Source organism: Bos javanicus, chromosome 26, assembly GCF_032452875.1.
Source record: "Bos javanicus breed banteng chromosome 26, ARS-OSU_banteng_1.0, whole genome shotgun sequence".
Classification (NCBI taxonomy): Eukaryota; Metazoa; Chordata; class Mammalia; order Artiodactyla; family Bovidae; genus Bos; species Bos javanicus.
The window spans coordinates 41,239,617-41,254,233 of record NC_083893.1 but is presented as its reverse complement, the minus strand read 5'-3'; the positions used below and the strand labels follow the sequence as shown (position 1 = coordinate 41,254,233).

The following is a 14,617-nucleotide window of genomic DNA, read 5'->3' as shown; positions in this document are numbered from 1 at the left end:
ACAAACAAAGCTAGTGGAGGTGATGGAATTCCAGTTGAGCTATTTCAAATCCTGAAAGATGATGCTGTGAAAGTGCTGCACTCAATATGCCAGCAAATTTGGAAAACTCAGCAGTGGCCACAAGCCTGGAAAAGGTCACTTTTCATTCCAATTCCAAAGAAAGACAATGCCAAAGAATGCTCAAACTACAGCACAATTGCACTCATCTCACACTCTAGCAAAGAAATGCTCAAAATTCTCCAAGCCAGGCTTCAGCAATACGTGAACCATGAACTTCCAGATGTTCAAGCTGGTTTTAGAAAAGGCAGAGATCAAATTGCCAACATCTGCTGGATCATCAAAAAAGCAAGAGAGTTCCCAGAAAAACATCTATTTCTGCTTTATTGATTGCCAAAGCCTTTGACTGTGTGAATCACAATAAACTGGAAAATTCTGAGAGATGGGAATACCAGACCACCTGACCTGCCTCTTGAGAAATCTATATACAGGTCAGGAAGCAACAGTTAGAACTGGATATGGAACAACAGACTGGTTCCAAATAGGAAAAGGAGTACATCAAGGCTGTATATGGTCACCCTGCTTATTTAACTTATATGCAGAGTACATCATGAGAAATGCTGGGCTGGTGAAGTACAAGCTGGAATCAAGATTGCCGGGAGAAATATCAATTAACCTCAGATATGCAGATGACACCACCCTCATGCCAGAAAGTGAAGAGGAACTAAAAAGCCTCTTGATGAAAGTGAAAGAGGAGAGTAAAACAGTGGGCTTAAAGCTCAACATTCGGAAAACTAAGTTCATGGCATCTGGTCCCATCACTTCATGGGAAATAGATGGGGAAACAGTGGCAGACTTTTATTTTGGGGGGCTCCAAAATCACTGCAGATGGTGACTGCAGCCATGAAATTAAAAGATGCTTACTCCTTGGAAGGAAAAGTTATGACCAACCTAGACAGCATATTAAAAAGCAGAGACATTCCTTTGCCAAGAAAGGTCTGTCTAGTCAAGACTATGGTTTTTTCAGTGGTCATGTATGGATGTGAGAGTTGGACTGTGAAGAAAGCTGAGTGCTGAAGAATTGATGCTTTTGAACTGTGGTGTTGGAGAAGACTCTTGAGAGTCCCTTGGACTGCAAGGAGATCCAACCAGTCCATCCTAAAGGAGATCAGTCCTGAGTGTTCATTGGAAGGACTGATGCTGAAGCTGAAACTCCACTACTTTGGCCACCTGATGTGAAGAACTGACTCATCTGAAAAGACCCTGATGCTGGGAAAGATTGAGGGCAGGAGGAGAAGGGGACGACGGAGGATGGAATGGTTGGATGGCATCACCAACTCGATGGACAGGAGTTTGAGTAAACTACAGAAGTTGATGATAGACAGGGAGGCCTGGTGTGCTGCAGTCCATGGGGTCGCAATGAGTAGGCCACAACTGAGTGACTGAACTGAACTGAACTGAAAACAGCTCCTAAATTCATTGTCCATGTAATTCCTGGATGGCACCTTTACTAATCATAAAGAAACCTAGGGTTTCTCTTCTCTTTTACCCCCATAGGCTCTGCCTTCATCAGTCACTAATCACCATCCGGCCTCTTGATTCTCTGCATCTTGCCCAGCTTTCTGCTACAGGCTCCTGTCTGTGTCCCCACTTACTGTCTCTCCTTTAGATCTCTTCCATGTCTTCAAGACCACTTGTCAGTTTCGCAGTTATCTCCCCACTGCCTTTGAGATTTGATACCCTGAGCTCTTTACCAATGTTCAAAGCCTCAAGAGGATCAGGCCTTTTACCTGCATTTCCAGGCTTGCTTCCTCCTCTCTGCTGCTGCTAAGTCGCTTCAGTCGTGTCTGACTCTGTGCGACCTCATAGAGGGCAGCCCGCCAGGCTCCCCCATCCCTGGGATTCCCCAGGCAAGAACACTGGAGTGGGTTGCCATTTCCTTCTCCAATGCACAAAAGTGAAAGTGAAGTCGCTCAGTCGTGTCCAACTCTTAGCGACCCCATGGACTGCAGCCTACCAGGCTCCTCCATCCATGGGATTTTCCAAGCAAGAGTACTGGAGTGGGGTGCCATTGCCTTCTCCATCCTCCTCTCTGAATTCCTGCTGTTGGTTTCATTTTGGTAAAATGGCTTTACTGAGATATATTTTACATATCATACTGTTCACCCATTTAAAATGTGTAATTAATCCGTTGTTTTTTAGTCCACTTTCAGGGTTGTGCGACCATCACCACAATCTGGTTTTAGAACATTTTTGTCCCCACAACCCAGTAGCAGTCACTGCCCCCCTCCATCCACTCTAAACCCTCAGCCCTATCCAACCAGTAACCTGCATTCTGTCCATGAATCTCTTATCTTCATAAATTTGCCTATTCTGGACATTTTGCAGAAATCGAATCACATGTGGTCTTAACATTTTATTTTCTTCAAGCATGTATGTTTACAGTCAATTTTTCCTCCATGTGCATTCTACTTGTTTCAGACTCTCATCATTAAGAATCCTAAAAGTGGTTACCTTTTGCAAACTAAGGTGGCAAAGCTGTTCTTTTGCATTTTGTATCTTTCTGTAGTTGAGTTTTCCATGTACTTTATCGTTATTTTAAAAAATTATCAACAGAAGTTATCTGGACAGTGAGATTATCGGCCACTTAATTATTAACTCTCTGAAGAGAAGGAAAAAAAAACCAAACTAATCTGTTCTCAAAAATCAGTCAAAAAAAAAAAAAATCAGTCATATAGGATCCCCAAAACATCTTTTCCTTTAGAATAGGAATCCCCAACCTCTGGGATCTCACACCTGGTGATCTGAGGTGCAGCTGATGTAATAATAATAGAAGTGCATAATAAGTGTGATGCGCTTGAACCATCCTGAAGCCCTCCTCCTTCCCTTCCCCAGGGCTTGTGGAAAACTGTCTTCCGTTAAACCAGTCCTGGGTGCCAAAAAAGTTGCGCACCACTGCTCTAGAACGCTGTGTTCTGAAAGCACATGTGCTTACCTCGGTTACTCTGTGCTCCTCGGGCTGCTTGTTTGCAGTGGAGATCCGCCAGGGGAACTGAGTCTGTGCCTCATTCCTGTGCTGACAGTGGCTGGCAGGAGGCAGGCATCAGTGTGAGTTTCTCCTGTTCTGCCTGCCCAAGGAGTTGTCATCCAAAACGCATTCTCACACCCCACATCCCCACCAACTGCTACCCTCCTCTAGTCCTTATGGTCAGTATACCTTTTTATACCATAGGACTGGACACAGCTTTGTTTTATTTCATCTGCTGTTCTCTTCCCTTAATAGACTGTAAGCCACTTAAGGAACTATGTTCTAGAGTCTCTGGGCAGGTCTAGGGCTTAGACTCAAGTTGTTATTTAGTCACCAAGTCATGTCCAACTCTTTTGTGACCCCATGGACTAGCCTGCCAGGCTCCATGGGATGTCCCAGGCAAGAATACTGAATTGGCTTGCAATTTCCTACTCCAGAGGATCTTCCCGACCCAGGGACTGAACACATGTCCCTGCGTTGGCAACTAGCCATCAGGGATGCCCTGGGCCCAGGTACATGATATCCAATTAAATTTTAGGTGCATTGGAAAACACAAGACAGTGTGTTATCTGCATCATAATTCTAACTTTTACACTGTCTTTAGAGAGGGAGCCAGGGTTCTTTAGTCAAGGTCAATGCAGAAGCTGTGGAATTGCGGGTTTCTTTGTATAAAAATATTTGTTCCTATGAGCAGTGTTCACATAAAAGAAAAATGAAAAGTATAATAAAGAATAGAGGTGTGTGACCAACTTTTTGGAGGTTTGGAATGGTAGGTTGAAATAAAAAGTCCATGTTTTTTTAGACAAAAAGTCTGCTTGTCCCCTCTTGAATGTAGGCTGATCTTGGTGGCTTCTTTGATTAGTAGGATAAGCAGAAGTGATGTTCTGGGACTTCTGGGGCTAGGTCATAAGAAGCCTTTGTAGCATCTGACAGGCCTCCTGGAGCCCTGAATCACCAGGTAATAAGTCCAACTACTATGTGGCCCTTAAACTACCTGGGGAGGGAAGCCAGGGAGAGGGACCAGCTAGATTCAGCCCCCTAGCTATCCATGCTAAGCCATCTGGGACCTACGGACTAGCCCAGCCATCACTGAATGTTTCCAAGCATTGCCAGTGGTGCTACGTGGGGGCAGAAAAATGGCCCAGCTGAGCTCTGCTGGAATGCCTGCTACAGAATTGAGATAAAATGGTGGTGGTTTTAATTCACAAGGTTTTGGGTTAGCTGTACAGAGCTGAAACATTGGGAATGCTGAGCTCATGGTTTAACCTCTTTTTTTTCAGTGTGACGCATTTAGAAACAATATTATAAGATATTAGATTCTACTGCACCAATATCTATGAAGGTATGCTCACCTGAAAAAGAAATACAATAATCTAGAAAATAATTTAAACTTTATGTTTTTGTAGTTGACTTCTCAAAAATGATGGTATACTCAAGAGCTCTCTTCGGAGTGGTTTTCCAATTTTATTCTCTTTTTTGGACTTTTCCATCAGAATGGTCACTTCTAAAAGTGGTTCCGCATAAGGCTGGACAATGGGATAGGTGGTGACCCATTCATATTCTTTTACTTCCTTTTTCTTCACTCGAGGTTTCAGGAAAGCGGGAGCTTGTGCAGGTATTTTTTGAGCACGTCGTTGACCATTTCTTTGCTCCGTGAGTTCTCTCCCTCGAATCATTCGGTCTTGATGTCCCTTTATCTGTTTCTTTGCCCAGGCCACCCTGTACTGCTTGGCCTTAGCTTTGTGTGTTTTCTGGATGTTTTCAGTTGAAACATCCTTCTTCAGGTTTAATACTTCGTGGGAAGGAATTTCACTTGAGATGCTTTGAGGGAGCAGTTGATAATTGTGGTCTCTGAGGCCTCTGGCTCGTTCAGCTCGGTGTATGTGTTTCTGTATCTGGTTCAGCTCTCTCTCAGACACTAAATAGTGCCATTTTTTAGCATCTTCTTTTTTTTCGTTTTGTGGTCTCCTTTCCTTTTCCTCTGTTTTAATTTCCCCTTCTAGAACCATTTTGTGCTTGCATGCTTCTTCCAGCATTTCCTGGTAGCGTTGATAGTAGTATGCCTCTGCTTGGGCGAACCGGAAGTCAAAAGACATGGCCTTTAGTTGATCAAGTCTTTCATGCTCCTGTTGAGTCTTTTGGGCTAGCAACTTCCTCACCTCTGGAGAATGGACACCACCTAAATTCTTGTCAAAGGGAAGTATCAGAGCTCTTTTCAGTTGGTTGTGCTTTATTCTCTATACAGGCCATGGCACAGTTCTCAGGTAGCTACAGCCCCACCTGGCACCCTCACACTATGTCCCAGTTAGGCTCTTGTAACTGTTTCCTGTCTTCCTTTTCAAGCCCCCTCCCCTCCACACCCCTCTCCTCCCCCTGCATTCCCTTACATCCCCGAAAAACCAGAAGCAGGCCCTCAGGAACTCCTCCCACTGCAGGAACAACCCCATGCATCTATCCCGGACTCTGCCTTCCTGCCCTTTCACCTATCAAAAGCCAGTTCTGGGACTTCGCTGGTGGTCCAGTGGTTATGAATCCGTCTGCCAATGCAGGGGACACAGGTTTGATCCCTGGTCTGGGAAGACCCCCACATGCTGTGGGGCAGCTAAGCCTGTGCGCCCTAGAGCCTGTGCTGTGCAACAAGAGAAGCCACCACAATGAGAGGTCCGTGCACTGCGACAAGCGTAGCCCCTGCTCGCCGCAACTAGAGGAAGCCCGCATGCAGTGATGAAGGCCCAGAGCAGGCAAAAAAAATGTCAGTTCCTCCACCTGTTTGTTGAGCTTCGAGAACTTCAGTTTACAATGATCAAATTCCCTTCCCCGCTTCAAAATTTCCTGTCTACTGAATCAATCCATCAGCATAAAATTATGCTTTAGTATATATCATCTTCAAACAAAAAAAGGAAAACGCTTCCTCTACGGACCATCCCCTTTTGCTCCCCTTTGCTGTGTAACTTGAAGCAGTTACCTCTTAAGTTTGGCTTCCATCCTCCCCCCACCCCCTCGTCTGAGCCTGCTCTCATCTGGGTCATCTGTGATCTCGTTTTTGTGGCTGTCACATGGGCCTCTCAGCACCATTCTCCAGAGGGGACCGCTCTCTGCTCCTTGGAATACTTTACTTCCAGACGGTAGCCGAGAGCGTGTGACTAAGGCTACGCTGGGCCCCCGCGCTACTCCAGCCATTAGCCGAATGTCCCCAAGTAACCGAAAGGTCCCTCATCCTCTTCCTACCTCGTGGCCACCCCCTCCACCTGCTTCGCTGGCTGCCTTCTACATGTAATGGAGAAAAGTGTAGCACAGAAATTCAACTTAGGACAGAGAAGTCACACTCGGGCTTCCTTGGACCAAGACAGTCTTGATCATTCAACAAGTGATGTACCGTGTGCGTCCGGCACTGGAGTGGGAGTGAGGGGTGAGCGAGACCGTCTGGGCACACAGGCTGCTCGGAGCTCACCTCTGCTTCACCTGGATATGCCTACTTCACAGCCCCACGTGTTTCTTCTCCCACAGTGCTTCCTTCAGTCTTCCCCTCTCAGTCCTGTCCCTTCTAACTTCAAAATGCCCCCACCCTAGAGGGAAGCAGCCTCTTATTAGCTTCCCTGAATCCACTTCTCTCCCTCTGTCTCCAGCCCCATCAGACCGGTCACACGGCAGCCAGCACGATCTCCGTGTTACATAAATCTGAACACACCACTTCTCCTGCACAGAAACCTGGGATGGCATCTTACTGCTTTGGGAGAAAAATCACAGAGTCCAGGGTGGCATCCATAAACTGGTTCCTGATTACAGCTCCAAACGAGTCTCTCAGGCGGACTCCTTGCTCCCTCTGCTGCAGCCACACTGACTCTTCTGTTCCACAACAACTTTCCCATCTGAGCCTTTTCAGGTATTCTTCCTTTATATACTCCCAAACACAAAATATAGCAACTCTCACTAGGGCATGTATGTATATATTATAGTTTTTAGGTTTTAAGCCTAAGTGTCACTCCTTCAGACCTTAAACTCATTCAAATAAAACAAAATTCCTTTCACGACACTTCTCACAATCTGTAGCCACTATCTGTTTAATGTCCACATCCCTCACTAGACTAAGTCCTTATTTTTTTCATTGCTGTCCAGCCAGCACCGCTGGTGCTCAATGAATCAAACAGTACAAGCAAAGCATGCTCCCTTGAAATTCCTGGGCCCTTTTTACCTGGGTGGTACATTTTTATGATTCTATGACTGGCTCCAATGTTCACGGTAAATGTATTTCCTCACCTTAATCTTCTTTTCTAATGGGGAGTGGGAACCTACTGCAATCCGAGGGTCTTGAATATTTTTGGCCCAGGCCAATCTAGAAGAGCAAAAAGAGAAATTATACTAAGACTTGGAGGAAGGTTCTGGGAAACATACTCTGATAGAATGGTAATGTGAGTTGATTTGGGGACTCACTTTTAATATGTAGCAAAAGGTGTTTCTGTGTGTCAATAGGCAGGGCTCTACGATATGTTTTTTTCTTTTCTCAAATCAAGGAAGAAATGCTCTTTGGTAAAAGCATAAACAAAGAGCCAAATTGTGTCTGAGGTTGAAGCTGTCAATAGTACATTCAACAGTGGAGAGGAGAGGCTGAGTTACGTTACAATTTCAACTTCCACAAACCACAGTTTGTGTATATTGTTAGTAGAACAGAGAACTTGCCTTTGATGAGAAGTTGAGTTTTCGAAGTTAAGTCCATTTTAAGTTCACTTATGCATGAGGTGATGAACAATAAATTTAATCTATAAGCTATCATTAATTTCCAATAACCGCTATGTAACTATAACATTTCATTAATCTTGTGAAAGATTTACGTTTTAAATAGATAATAAAACAATCTGACAGCAAGAAAGGGTTGTGTTTTTAATTTAATGCAGAAAAATAAAGCAGAGACATTTACCACTGATGATAGAGCACAATCATATTTAGGCATCCTCAAGACCTTGCTTCTTAACCTGCTCAGTTAGCAAACAGGGTTCTCTGTTTAGCAATCTGGGTTGTAAATATTGTTTCTCTGACTTTTCTTAGCAAAAGAGAAGGATTTTATAACAGAACTAGAAAAAAAACCACTATTTGCTATTTAATTTCTCAAAGACTCATTTCTGCTTTCATATTTTTTCTTTGTTAAGCAATTCTTACATTATCTCCATAGCAACATTTTAGAGTTTATCATACTCTCGGCATTGTACTAAGAACGCAAATAGATTCCTTTATTTAGTCTTCCAAACAGCCTCATTATCCCCCGTTTCACGGCCAAGTGGACTGAGGTGAAGAGAGGTTCAGTGACTTGTTAGAGTCCCACAGTTTGTTTCAGAGGTGGGATGTCTGTGTGACTCCAGACCACGTCCTCTTTCCTGTGCTGCACCCATCCCCATACAAATGATACTCTCCTGCCTTTACTCAAAAATTAAGGACGGTAATACCTACTGTTCTTCTGCACTCAGAGCCAACCATTCTGAGTCGGTCACCAAAGGAAGCCGTGAGGGTTGGGTCTGCACTGCCAGCTGCTCCTTCCGCAGCCCCCCATTGTTCTGTCTCCTCTGAGCATCACTGGTTACTTCCGCTGCTCCTAGGGCCCCACGCTGTTTACTTTTGGTGTCTTCTGCCTCAGCCATTGCCCTATCAATCGTCAGCTTTACGAGCAACATCTCTGCTCTTCACTCTTCCTCTCTTGGTGTCCTCTTCTCTCAGCTCTAATCTCCCATTCTCAATTCTGCAAATTCCTGTTTTCCAGCCATTAAAGTTTCTGGCCCTCTTGCAGACTTTTCAGCTACCTACTGTTGATCTTTCAGGATGCCTTGGTCTGATTTCTAGGGCAACCAGAAGCAGTCACAAGCTTTTTTTTATGTGTCATCACTATCCTAGATTGAAACTACTGTGAGGTGGTAGGTGGAGACAGCGTCTGCTTGGCAGCACATGAGCTTTATGGAGAGCTGGGCTAAATGGCCATAGACACAAAGTAGAAGGGCCTGTGTTTTATACATAGAAGTGTCCCAGTTTAGGGCAGTTAGAGAAAGCATCTTTCGAGGTAATAGGAGCATCTTTCTCTTTTTGGAATATATATTGTGTCCCTTCCGTGGGAATGGAATTGTGGTTGGTGGAGAACCCTGGAGTGGATGCTGTAGGCACACTCACAGGAGCAAGAGGAGGTTGGATTAAGTGGCAGGTGGGCAAGTGGCGTGGTCTCATTATTACTTAGCTGGCTGTCACTCACCTAAATACTGTTCCTGCAATGATGTTTTGAGCTTTGATACTGTTTAATATACTTCTAGTCATATACTAATTATTGATATGTTCATAACAGGTCACTGAAGAAGCAGAAATTACACCAACGTTGAAATAACATTAATGAAAATGACTGCATAGTCACATCATGATACCCTTCACCATACATATGAGCGGCATCCATTCAAACAAAGTCCTCATGTAGCCCATTATGATGTCTCTAGTTCTTAAAAAAAAAGTGAAAAGGAGAAAATACAGTGATTAATTACAACCTGGCTTTTTGTTCAGGAGAAATAAAACCTACCCCTTCTAAAACGTGCTGTTTGTAGAGATGCGCTTGAAACCATAGTCTCCAACTCATTCAGTAGTAAATGAGTTAAAAAAGTAAATATGGGTATTTTATGATGAAAAAATAATCAAAGAATTTCAAACATCGTCATGAAAGTATTTTATTACTGTTTATCTTTCTCTGTCCCTTTAATCTGTGTTTTTATATTTAAAGTGGCATTTCCTGTGGATAACATTGTAAGGTCTCATTTTTTATCCAGTCTGATAGTCTTTTTGAATTCCTGTATTTAGACCACTGGTGTTTAAAGTGATCACTGATATAATAAGGTTAGTACCTACCATATGTGCTGCTGTTTTCTACTTGTTGCTCTTGCTTTACCTTACTTTTGTCTTCCACTCTTACTTTGCCTTCAGTTCAGCCACTCGGTGGTACCTAACTCTTTGCAACCTCGTGGACTACAGCACGTCAGCCTTACCTTCCATCACCAACTCCCAGAGCTTGCTCAAACTCATGTCCATCAAGTTGGTGATGCCATCCAACCATCTCATCCTCTGTCATATCTTGCCTGTCATCCTTGTCGTATTTTGCCATATCTGGTATTAAACATTTTATGATTCTATTTGTTCTCCTCTCTTAGCATAACAATTATGTTTGCTTTTTTAAATGGTTGCCATTGAGTTTGCAGCATATATTTACAACTAATCTAAGTTCTTCTTCAAACAGCTACCACACAGGCAGTGCAGGTACTTTTTTATAACAGTATTCACAGTTCGTACCTGGTTGTGGTTTAGTCACTAAGTCGTGTATGACTCTTGTGACCCCATGGACTGTAGCCCTCCTCTGTCAATGGGATTCTTCAGGCAGGAATACTGGAGTGGGTTGCCATTTCCTTCTCCAGGGGATCTTCCTGACCCAGGAATTGACCCTGGTCTCCTGACTTGCAGGTGGACTCTTTTCCGACTAAGCTATGAAGGAAGCCCTCGTAGTTCCTGCCTCCTATCCCTTAAAACACTGCTATCACTCATTTCACTTATCTACAAGCTTGCACCCTGTATTATTAACTAAAAAATCTGTTATCTGTCAGATCAACTATTTTGAAACATTAAAAATTGATTTTCGGTTCAGTTCAGTCACTTGTCGTGTCCGACTCTTTGTGACCCCATGAATTGCAGCACGCCAGGCCTCCCTGTCCATCACCAACTCCCGGAGTTCAAACTACGTCCATCGAGTCGGTGATGCCATCCAGCCATCTCATCTCTGCCTTTTCCTCCTGCCCCCAATCCCTCCCAGCATCAGAGTCTTTTCCAATGAGTCAACTCTTCGCATGAGGTATTTTACCTCTCCATTTATTCCTTCTCTAATGCTCTTCTTTTAAAAGTAGGTCTGAGTTTCTGACCTGTATTATTTTCTGGGGAATTTCTTAAACATTTCTTGCAAATCAGATCTAGTGATGACAAATCCCCTCCATTTTTGAGAAAGTCTTCTCTTTCACGTTTGAAGGATAATTTTGCTGGATTCAGAATTCTAGGCTGGTGGTGTTTTTCAATACTTGAAATATTTCACTTCCCTTTCTTCTTGCTTGCATGGTTTCTAACAAGAAGACTGATGTAATTCTTATCCTTGTTCCTCTATAGATAAATTTTTTTCCTCTCTCTGGCTTTTTTGAAGATTTCTTTTTGTCTTCGAGAATCCGTTTTGAAGATTTTCTGCAGTTTGAACATGATATGCCCACATGCAGGTTTTTGGTATTTATCCTGCTTGTCTGTACTGCCTCAATTTAAAAAAATCCAAATAAATTTAAATAGAAGTTGTTTCCCTGTCACACTATCCACATTTTAGGTGCTCAGTAGGGACATGTGGCTAGTGGCTACCAGTGCGTACTTGCACGTATGCTAAGTTGCTTCAGTCGTGTCTGACTGTGTGACCCCACGGACTGCAGCCTGCCAGGCTCCTCTGTCCATGGAATTCTGCAGGCAAGAATACTGACTGGAGCGGAAACATCTAGACAGAGGAGGAAGGGATCTAATCTGAGGTCTCCTGGCAGTGAGTGCCCCACAGAGGAAAGTGTCTTTTAGGATCCCAACCTTACCTGAGATACTTGGTGCTCCTATCTAGCTCCTTGCCTCTGCTCATAACACAGCTCTTTCCTAGCATGTCCCTCTTCTCTGTATTTAACTGCACATCCCTCCCAAACTTGCTATCTACTCAATAACACTTTATTCAAAGAAACACATTTCACTTTATTTTTAAAAATTTTAGTTAAATCAATTAACTTTTATTTTGGCTGTGCTGGATCTTTGCTGCTGTACAAGGGCTTTCTCTAGTTGTGGAGAGCAGTGGCTACTGTAGTTGTGGTGCATGGGCTGATCATTGCAGTGGCTTCTCCTGTTGCAGAGCATGGACCCTAGGGCATGCAGGTGGCTCTCAGGCTCTAAAGAGCCTCAGCAGTTGTGGCACATGGGCTTAGTTGCCCCATGGCATGTGGATGAAGGATTGAACCCATGTGCCCTGCACAGGCAGGTGGATTCTTAACCACTGGATCACTAGGGAAGTCCCACATTTCACTGTAACACAAGAATCATGAGTCTATCACCATGCAGAGTCCTTCACATCATTAGTGCCTAGGATCGAACCTCACACTTAACTTTCGTAAACTCAATTTCACACTCAAGTTTATGTAAACTGTTAATGGAACCAAACATGTTGTCAGCATTTTATTGTCAAGTGTGAAAGTTAAAAACAAAGACAACTATCTATAATTGGCAGTTTCATAAATAAAAGGACATTTTAATAGTGCCCTCTTCCAACTCCCCAAACTTATGCCCCAAGATCGAACCTAAATGAAACTTTGCATTGTTTTTCTCATTGGGGCCTGAAAGATGAAAATTTTGTGTCTAGTGAAGTCACTCAGTCGTTTCTGACTCATTGCAACCTCATGGACTGTAGCCTACCAGGCTCCTCCATCCATGGGATTTTCCAGGCAAGAGTACTGGAGTAGGTTGGCATTTCATCCTCCAGGGATCTTCCTGACCCAGGGATGGAATCTGGCTCTGTTTTGTGACACAAGTCCAAACCTCGTATTTGTCAATCTCTTTTCTCCTTCAATTAATTTTTAAAAAATCACCTTTTCCTCCTATTTGTCTTTTACTAGTTGTATGATCTTGGGTGAGTTATATGGCCTCTCTGGCCTTTGTTTCCTTTGTTGTCCAGGAAAGGACAAGAAATAATCACATCTGCTGTAATAAAATGGACAAAGCCTGTGTTTAAGAACATGGGTACTGAGATCTAGTAAGGAGGCTTTAAATCTAAGGAGTTGGGAGGAGCTGGATAAAGCTAGGGTCTTCCTGCATGCTACATAGCTATCCTTAGGCTTTTTTTTCTCATTGTGTGAGGCACAGGTGATGCTTAGCAATATGACCTCTTAATGGGCACATAGCCAGCACAGTGGGTGTTGGGGTCAAGAATGTTGAAACTGACTTCAAAAGTTTACCTGTTTCTCCAAGTTTCATGATTTCACCTTTTTAAACATTGTAAAAAGATGATCAACTTTATTGCCAACAGGAGGAAAACGTAAGGACAGACTGGTTTAAATTATTTGCCTATATAGAGTTAAAGATTAAGGAATACTACTTCGTTGGAGGCAGTCACTCATTTTTATACTTTACTCCTGGATCGTTACTCTTTGAAAAATCCCCTTTAAAATAGTGGTTACAAACTGGAGACCTGTGCACAGAATTCAACTTACATACATGTTGTGTTTGGCCTGTACAATTAAAAAGTTCTTTTAAAATAACATTTAAAAGCTGTACTAAGGGAAAAAAAAGTCTGAATTTCAGCTTCTGTTTGAAAGTTGCAAGATACGGTGGCACTGGGCACAAGACAGCAACTGGCTCTGACATTTGTCTTCTTTAAAAGAGGGAAGTGTTCAATTCGCCTACTCTGCCAATCCACAGAACGCCTACATGTGTACTCCAACCTAGGGGATATTTAGTAAGTACCTGCTAGTTTGGAAGACGCTAGAATTGGCGAGGACAGTCTGAGATGTTAACTTTTAAACCGAGATCTGCAGGATCTGGAAACAGTGATCACAACCTCTGTGCCTCAGTTTCCTTATGTGTAAACTGCGGCTGACAACCTGTAGTTGTGGGAAGGATCGGCGATGGAGTAACTGCAAAGGGCTGGCTTGAACTCGGGGTCTCGGGGCGGGGGGGCACCGCTACAATCCACGCTCATCCTGGGAGGCCCCCGGACCCAACACCGACCGGGGGCCCCTAGGCGCTGAGACCCACCGCACCGGCCTCGCTATCCACTCCTCCCCGCCGCGGGCCCCCGCGCTCCGCCGAGGTCGGCCCCGGGGCGCCGAGAGGCGTGGCCGGCCCGCGCGAACCTGGAGGCAGCCATGGCTTCGATGGTGGAGTACAAGGGACTCAAGGCCGGCTACCGCTGCGGCTACTGCGACTCCGAGGAGGGCAAGGCGTCCTGTGGTGAGTGGTCCGGCCAACGGGGTGGGCGCGGCCGCCTGGCGTCCAAACCCCCACACCGCCCGCCGCGCTCCAGGCCAGACCCTCGCGGGGGGGAAGCACCCAGGCCCCACTCCCCAGCTCCCGCTTCCCTTCCCCACGCGTTTCTTCCCAGACCGTTGCCCTTCACATTCTGTCTCTTGGTCTCACCCTTACCGAAGATGGCGGTCTCTTTCGGAGAAAGAGCGGAAATAGCGGAAGGCTGCCCTCGGTCAAGATGGCGCAGGCAGCTTCACCGCCGAGGGCGCTCCCGGCGAGGCTCGGCCTGCTGGCGCCCGGGCGGCGCGGTGCATTGTGGGGTGGCGGCGGCGGTTGCGGGGTTGGGCTGGGCCGCGCGTCGCGCTTGAGGGGCTGGGGCCATGGCGTCCTGGGCCGCGCTTTCGCCCAGCATCGTGGAATATTTCGAGGGCGAGGACTTCTACCGCTGCGGCTACTGCAAGAACGAGTCGGGCAGTCGCTCCAATGGTGAGCGGGCCGGGCTAGTGGGCGGGGAAGGGCGCCGGTGGCTCGGCGGCCTGCGGGTGTCCTCGGGGGGTCGCGGCG

The 14,617-nt window shown here is 45.1% G+C and overlaps 2 protein-coding genes across 13 annotated transcripts in view; one reads left to right on the top strand and one right to left on the bottom strand.

Moving 5' to 3' along the window:
* Positions 1-4,399: 4,399 nt before the first annotated feature.
* LOC133239489 (putative uncharacterized protein ZNRD1-AS1) lies at positions 4,400-14,387 on the bottom strand. 2 transcript variants are annotated; one of them, XM_061403700.1, is made up of 4 exons: positions 14,231-14,387; positions 8,468-12,118; positions 7,283-7,358; positions 4,400-5,211 (listed from the first exon to the last, which is right to left on the bottom strand). In XM_061403700.1, exons 2-4 carry the CDS (start codon positions 8,686-8,688, stop codon positions 4,411-4,413), a joined length of 1,098 nt encoding a protein of 365 aa, XP_061259684.1. In that variant the 5' UTR covers positions 8,689-12,118; positions 14,231-14,387; the 3' UTR covers positions 4,400-4,410. The 2 variants fall into 2 exon arrangements, with proteins under 2 accessions (XP_061259684.1, XP_061259682.1); XM_061403698.1 differs by lacking the exon at positions 14,231-14,387 and adding an exon at positions 13,553-13,641.
* The window catches only part of ATE1 (arginyltransferase 1), a 161,047-nt gene continuing 160,383 nt past the window's right edge, over positions 13,954-14,617 (top strand). For 8 of the 11 annotated variants that reach the window (XM_061403693.1, XM_061403685.1, XM_061403684.1 and 5 more), the window contains exon 1: positions 14,362-14,539. In XM_061403693.1, the coding sequence (XP_061259677.1) occupies positions 14,434-14,539 (106 nt within the window). In that variant the 5' untranslated portion in view covers positions 14,362-14,433. Of the gene's footprint in view, positions 14,039-14,360; positions 14,540-14,617 lie in introns of those variants that run through there. The other 3 variants (XM_061403687.1, XM_061403686.1, XM_061403691.1) reach the window with 2 other exon arrangements.

What these genes read in the sequence shown, in the direction of transcription:
- LOC133239489 (XM_061403700.1), bottom strand. Translation starts at nt 8,688, where the DNA reads ATGTTGCTCGTAAAGCTGACGATTGATAGGGCAATGGCTGAGGCAGAA. An exon ending in GCTCTGAGTGCAGAAGAACA is followed by an intron (nt 7,359 to 8,467) that starts GTAGGTATTACC and finishes TTGCTCTTCTAG; the next exon opens with ATTGGCCTGGGCCAAAAATA. An exon ending in CATTAGAAAAGAAGATTAAG is followed by an intron (nt 5,212 to 7,282) that starts GTGAGGAAATAC and finishes CCCTTTGACAAG; the next exon opens with AATTTAGGTGGTGTCCATTC.